Source organism: Setaria viridis, chromosome 1, assembly GCF_005286985.2.
Source record: "Setaria viridis chromosome 1, Setaria_viridis_v4.0, whole genome shotgun sequence".
In the NCBI taxonomy this organism is placed as follows: Eukaryota; Viridiplantae; Streptophyta; class Magnoliopsida; order Poales; family Poaceae; genus Setaria; species Setaria viridis.
The window spans coordinates 881,107-888,176 of record NC_048263.2 but is presented as its reverse complement, the minus strand read 5'-3'; the positions used below and the strand labels follow the sequence as shown (position 1 = coordinate 888,176).

General features: G+C 43.2%; 1 protein-coding gene across 5 annotated transcripts; it reads left to right on the top strand.

Annotated features, from left to right (window-relative positions):
* The first annotated feature begins 871 nt into the window (after positions 1–871).
* Positions 872–6,700, top strand: LOC117847228 (disease resistance protein RGA2). 5 transcript variants are annotated; one of them, XM_072292590.1, is made up of 3 exons: positions 872–5,157; positions 5,895–6,059; positions 6,183–6,700. In XM_072292590.1, exon 1 carries the CDS (start codon positions 969–971, stop codon positions 5,130–5,132), a length of 4,164 nt encoding a protein of 1,387 aa, XP_072148691.1. In that variant the 5' UTR covers positions 872–968; the 3' UTR covers positions 5,133–5,157; positions 5,895–6,059; positions 6,183–6,700. The 5 variants fall into 5 exon arrangements, with proteins under 5 accessions (XP_072148691.1, XP_072148681.1, XP_072148669.1 ...); XM_072292580.1 differs by having other exon boundaries at positions 5,191–6,059; XM_072292568.1 differs by having other exon boundaries at positions 872–5,609.
* Positions 6,701–7,070: the final 370 nt, after the last annotated feature.

Sequence of the window (7,070 nt, the reverse complement as noted above, 5' to 3'; positions counted from 1 at the left end):
ATGAAGTATAAGAATTAAACATATATTTGTTGCTGGGAAACTGAATATTGACCGCGCTTTTATATTTTGGACCTGATAACTATAAACGGTTGGCATTTTGTAACAAGTAAGCTGAATTTTGTTTAGCACATAGTGGCCGTAGGTTTTTTTATTTAAGCCATTTGTTAGGCTTTTGTTTTTTCATTTGTAATATAGTAGAAGGAAAGGAAAAGAAGTGCGTTTACTAATTGTTCTTTATTTTTGCATGGCAGATATATAGGATTTCATGCTTTTTAATATGAGTTCTTGGCAGTGTGGAATTGATGATTCCTTTTTTTCAGCAAATAGCACGCAGCCTGAATTGAAGAGTGAAATGTATTTTTATGGTAATACATGCTATAGTATCAGAGACGATGAACAATCGGACATATTGAAATGCACGGCAGTTATAGTCTAAGTTAATCGATAATTGTTTTACCGAGTACTTAATATTTTCTACAGATATGAATCGTTACATACTACTTTTTCCGTTCCAAATTATTATTTATTTTATCTTTTCTAGATGCATAACTTTTCCTAGTCGATCAAGAAGGTACGTAGCTCATGATCACACACCGTTCGTGTCTTGTTTATTTCCTTTTCGATTCTCCTTTTGCTCCAGAGCCTGTACGCCTTTTGGTGGATACTTGATTTGGTCCTGCAATCGTTAATCTGAAAGCTGCGTAGCTGTCCAAAACGACAAGGAACGTTTTGTGACCACAAGGAATGTTTTGGATCGTTTTACTACACTGGGATCACCGGCTAACCGGCTCCCCTGTTGTGTAGGACCTACCTAGGCAGCAAAGCAGAGCACTGCACTGCCAGCTCTTATCCTCTGTCTATAGAAATAGACGCCACACATCCTCCCAGCCGCACTGCACTGCACACCACACTTGCAGCCTTCCACAACCCTCCTCGGTTTCATTCCCATTTCTCCCAGCGAGGAGAAGATGGAGACTGCTCTTGGCGCAGCGAATTGGCTCCTCAGCAAGGTGCTCAAGAAGCTCTCCGATGACCTGGTGGCTGGGTATGTGGCCAGCCGTGAGCTCGGCCTCAACTTCGACAAGATCAAGACCGAGCTCAAGTACACCCTCGGGCTGCTGCATGGTGCCCAAGGGAGGGACTTCAGCCACAACCCCGGCCTGCAGGGCTTGCTGGAGGACCTGAGCAAGAAGGCCGATGAGGCAGAGGACGCTCTGGACGAGCTCCACTACTTCATGATCCAGGACGAGCTCGACGGCACCCGGGAGGCCACTCCGGATCTTGGGGATGGCCTCGGTGCTCAAGCTCTGCACGCCCGCCATGCTGCGCGCAACACTGCTGGTAACTGGCTCTCATGCTTCTCTGTTTGTTGCCGTTCACAAGATGCTGCTGCTGCTGCTGCTGCTGCTGGTACTGGGAACACAAGCAAGGCCGTCGATTCATTTAACCATATCGACAGTGGGTATGCTGACAAGTTGATATTCGACCGAGTGGCCATGTCAAACAAAATCAAGCAGCTGATAGAGGACATTCACTCACTATGTCCTCGTATCTCTAAATTGCTCGAGATAAACAATAGCAGTAGAATTCCTCCCAAAAGCATGGCCAATTCCCGGGAACGACCTGCCATCGGGTCGACAATTAGACAAGAGAAGTTGTATGGAAGGAGCACAATTTTTGAGCAAACCGTAAATCATATGACAAGTGGCACTTGTTCTGATGAGACCCTGTCCGTCCTTCCTATAGTTGGTCCCGGTGGTATTGGTAAGACAACTTTCACCCAGCACCTTTACAATGACAAAAGGACTGAAGAACACTTCGCTGTTAGGGTCTGGGTATGTGTGTCGACTAACTTTGATGTGCTTAAGCTCACCAAAGAGATACGTAGCTGCATACCTGCGGGTGAAAATGAAGTTGAAACAGACAATTTAGATCAGCTTCAGAAATCCATTGCAAAGAGACTGAAATCAAAAAGGTTCTTAATTGTCTTAGATGATATATGGCAATGCAGTGAGGACAGGTGGGTAAATTTCTTAGCTTCTTTCACAATGAGGGAAGCTGAAAAAGGCAGCATGGTCATTGTGACAACTCGATTTCCAAATATAGCACAAATGGTGAAGACAACTACTCCAGTAAACCTGGAAGGTTTGGAGCCTGCTGAGTTCTGGGTGTTCTTTCAAGCATGTGTATTTGGTGAAGTCATAGCTGAGCATGATAATAAGGAAGAACTAATTGACATTGCAAGACAAATAGCAAATAAATTGAAGTGCTCCCCACTGGCAGCCAAAACGGTTGGTCGTTTATTGAAGAAGAGATTCTCTCGGGAACATTGGATGGGAATTCTTCAAAAGAAAGAGTGGCTAAACCAGACCCACAATGATGATATTATGCCAGCCTTGAAAATTAGCTATGACTACCTTCCCTTCCATCTACAAAAATGCTTTTCATATTGTGGCCTTTTTCCTGAGGATTATAAGTTTGATAGCTTAGAGATTAGCCGTTTTTGGATTTCGATAGGCATCATCGATTCCTGTGGTCAGAATGATAAAATTGAGGACATAGGTTCAAAGTATTTGGATGAACTGTTAGATAATGGTTTTCTGATGAAAGGAGATCAAAATTATTATGTAATGCATGATTTGATGCATGAGCTTGCACAGGTTGTTTCATCAAAAGAATGTGCCTATATCAGTTGTTCTAGTTTTAGAGCTGATGATGTCCAACCATCTATTCGCCACCTATCCATCTTGATGTCCAATGACTATAATGAAACTTTTGGTGAAGAAATGGATAAATTGAAGAGAAGGGTAGACATTGGAAATTTACGGAGTTTGATGATTTTTGGAGGATATAGAAGGGCAAGCTTGGTGAATATTTTGAAAGAAACATTTAAGGAGATAAAGGGCCTCCGTGTTCTGTTTATATTCATGAACTACGCAAATTCTTTGCCACCCAGCTTTTCAAAGCTTATCCACCTTCGGCACCTAAAACTTGAGTCACCTTATTATCACTTGAGTCACCTAAAACTGTGCTGTCCTAGAATAGTATCTAGGTTTTATCACTTGAAATTTTTGGACCTTCAAAACTGGCGTGGAATGTGTGATTTGCCTAAAGACATAAGCCGCCTTGTGAATTTATGCCATTTTGGTGCTGGGAAAGAATTCCATACCAATATTCCTGAGGTTGGAAAAATGAGGCTTCTACAAGAGTTGAAAGGATTTGATGTTAAGAAAGAGAGTGCTGGATTTGAACTACGAGAGTTGGGCCAGCTGGTGCAGCTAGGAGGAGAACTCAGTATACGTGGGCTTGAAAATGTGAGATCCAGCAAAGAAGCTGCTGAAGCAAGATTGATGGCAAAAAGAGATCTAATTAAGCTGGGATTATTTTGGAGTAGAGAGCACCAGTCGAAGGTCGATGATATTCTTGATGATCTCCAACCACACTCTAATCTTAGAGATCTTCGCATTGTTAATCATGGTGGTCCCGCAGGTCCTAGTTGGCTATGTGGCAACATCCGCATGAAAAACTTGGAGACCCTCCATCTAGAAGGTGTATCCTGGTCCACTCTTCCACCTTTTGGGCAGCTATATCATCTAAGAGAACTCTGTCTGATAAATATTGTTGGGATATGCCAGTTTGGACCTGACTTCATTGGTGGCATTACAGAGAAAAGTTTCACGCACCTTAAGGAGGTTCAGCTTCATCATATGCCAGAACTTGTGGAGTGGATTGGGGGAGGTAACACACATTTGTTCTCAAGGCTTGAAAGAATCTGGTGCTCTAATTGTCCAAAGCTCACTGCCCTACCGTTCTCAAGGTGCTCTAGTTCTTCTACACATGACAACACCATATGGTTCCCTAATCTATGTTATCTTTCCACTCAAGAATGCCCGAAGTTGTCCCTGCCTCCCCTTCCTCACACTCGCATGCTATCTTTTTTCCGAACGGACAGCTTGAGCTATGAAAACAGATATTTGTCCATTTATAAGATGCCCGGTGAATTGGCCTTCCACAATCTTGGTGAAGTAGAACGTTTGATGATTTCTGATGCATCACTCATCTCATTTACTGACCTTCAAAAGCTACATCCCCTACGAAGAATTGATCTTATGAGATGCAAGGACACATTTCTTAGAGGACTGGATGATGACATTGTGCTCTATTCAGTCCAATCTCTGCACCTCTCGGAATTTATTGTTACCAGGAAACCGTTATCAAATTGGTTCAAATGTTTCCCAGCTCTTTCTGATTTGTCTGTGGGTGCATCAAGTGAGCATCACGATGAGGTTGTGGTATTGCAGGTTCCACCCTCCAGCTCCCTGAGACATGTCCGGTTGTATGGGTGTAAAAATCTGATTCTACCTATGGAAGATGGAGGTGGATTCCAGAGTCACTTGTCGCTCAAATCAGTTTCCATAGACGATTGCAACATGCTATTGTCCCGGTGGTCCACGGGAGAAGCAGCTCAAGGCATCAGTCCTTTCTCTCCTCATGTCGAGGAACTCTATCTTCGGAATGAGTCAAGCACTCTGTCGATGGCTCTGTTCTCAAATCTGATATCTCTTACCAAACTAGAACTAAGAGATTGTAAGAATTTCACAATTGATGGTTTCAATCCTCTCATCACATCAAACCTCGATAGTCTGAAGGTTTGTAATTCGAGACATGATGAAACTGATCCTTATTCTATAGCAGCGGATCTACTCGCAGAGGTGGCAAGGACCAAAACAATGCCCGCAGGTTCCTTCCAACTGGTGCGACTTGTGGTGGACAGCATCTCCGCAGTGCTTGTTGCTCCCATCTGCACCCGCATCTCCGCTACCCTCCGGGTATTAATCTTCGTTTGTGATTGGCGGGTGGAGAGCTTCACGGAAGAGCAGGAGCAGGCCCTTCAGCTCCTCACATCCCTGCAAAAGCTGCAGTTTATTAGCTGCAGGGTGCTGCTGTCCATCCCTCGAGGGCTGCATTGCCTTTCTTCTCTCGGGAATTTACGTATAAGTGGATCTCCTAGAATCAGATCGCTGCCCAAGAAGGGCCTCCCTGATTCACTGCAAGAGTTACGCGTATATGATTGCTCCGCCGAGCTTTATGAGGAATGCCAGAAATTAAGAAGGGCCTCCCTGATTCCCTGATTCACTACTAAGAAAGATTGACGAGGTAACCGCTGAACATCTGTGCTTATTTCTGCAGCAACTACTGTGGTCCGTCCAGACCACCAAAGCTGACTTTCTGCTTCTGCAAGCGAGCAAGCGACAGCTCTGAAAAGTCAGGACGAACAATACCGAGTCAAACATTCAGTTATGCAATCCCTCCCTCACGGATTGCCTCACCTTTCTGCCTCTTGAAGAAATAAATGTCACTAGCTCTCCTAAATTCATGTCGTTGCCAAGGAAGAGCCTGCCCGATTCACTACACTGGCTAATCAAAGCTAGTTGTTACTACGAAGTTTATGGAGCATGCCAAAAATGAAAAATGAAGGGAAACAAAGCCAAATATAATTGTACTTGCCCGGCTACATACTGATGACCAGTCGTTCAACTATGGCTCTTTTCTGCAGCAAATCATTGTGCTTCTGATTTATGATCCTTCATGGTTCCTCCAGTATGGAGGTTTGTTTAAATAAAAATTACTTATGATCCTCGATTTATGATTTCATTCACATTTCAAGCAACCACTTGGATTATCTGGATTGCTGCTTTTTGCATTGTAGCCCACTGCTATGCTTCTTCTTTAGACATAGCGCAACCATCTTACCTAACCTTCATTTCTTCTATCCACTCATTTAATTTCTTATAAAATTTCACTATCTTTTGTTCTGTGTCACACTACTTTCCAGCCCTTTTTATCTTAAAACAGCATATCATCGTAAATCAATACTTCTGCTTCCTTACCAGGAACGATAAATATCCTTCGGTTTTCTTAAAGCAGCTGCTGGTAATTTTCAAGATCAGTCCCATGGATCTGCATCCTGAAATAAGCAGTCAGATTGTCTTCTTAATGGAAATACTATTGCAACACCGAATTTGAAGCAAACCTGTGAAAGGAATGTGTGACACAAGGTGCGCCTGACACTCCATTGTGCAAATTAAAGTTCATAATTTCTGATCGTTCCAGTGATGCAAGCTTTATGCTTAAAAAAGAATAGTCATAGTCTTTTTTGTGTGTGCTTTTTATTCTCTCAGGATCTTTATGCTTAAAAGGAGCTGCCCTGTGCAGAAGGAAGCTCGTCGCCTATCGCTCTCAAGAGTTCTGGATCATCCGGTCAGTTGATGAACAGTTGCCATCGCCAGATTCCTCCATGCTATGATCAAGATCTTGAATATATGCGCCTGTCTGCCTGCCAGTCCCTCCCGTTCAAACTTCAAACAACCACTGCCGTTTGCCTGAAACAAACTCAACTCATGAGTCACGACCCGTTTCAGGCATAGCAAGAGCTCTGATCTACATAAGGAATTTGGGATCAGAATATAATACTCCGAACATTCTGAACTCCGAAGCTTAACGACGGTATCCTGCTGGCCTGCTCCTATGAAGCTTAGAATGGTACGCAGTGGTGGTCAGCAATGAACAATGGGATCAGAATATCCTTGACGCAGCTATCATATTTCATATCCATAACTCCAAATTTGTTCCATTAGTGTAGAAGAATATGTTTTTTTAGATAATGGAAGATAATATTCCGGCTTCGGACATCCTCTTACGAGAATGCATCAGACCATAAACAATATAGTGAGAGGCACATGTTCATGTGCCAAGACATCAGAAATCTGATGTATTAAAGAAAATTAACAAAACTAAGAAGAAACTCAAAATCTCCAACAAACTATTCCAGTAATCTCCCTTCACGGCATGTTTCGTAAGGTCGCCTCCAACTTCTCCACCAGGTGAAAGCGGAACCGAAGCATGAGCCAAATTCAACAACAAGGAAGAGAAACAACTCCATATTGTGATTGACGCTCTGACCACCAAGCTAATACCGCATCAAAACCATCCACACTTCCACTAACATAGGCAGCAGGGATAAGTAAGATACCAACAGCTGTTGACGAATCTGAGTTGGGCAACTGCAA

Coding starts and splice junctions, on each gene's coding strand:
- LOC117847228 (XM_072292590.1), top strand. CDS start 969: ATGGAGACTGCTCTTGGCGCAGCGAATTGGCTCCTCAGCAAGGTGCTC.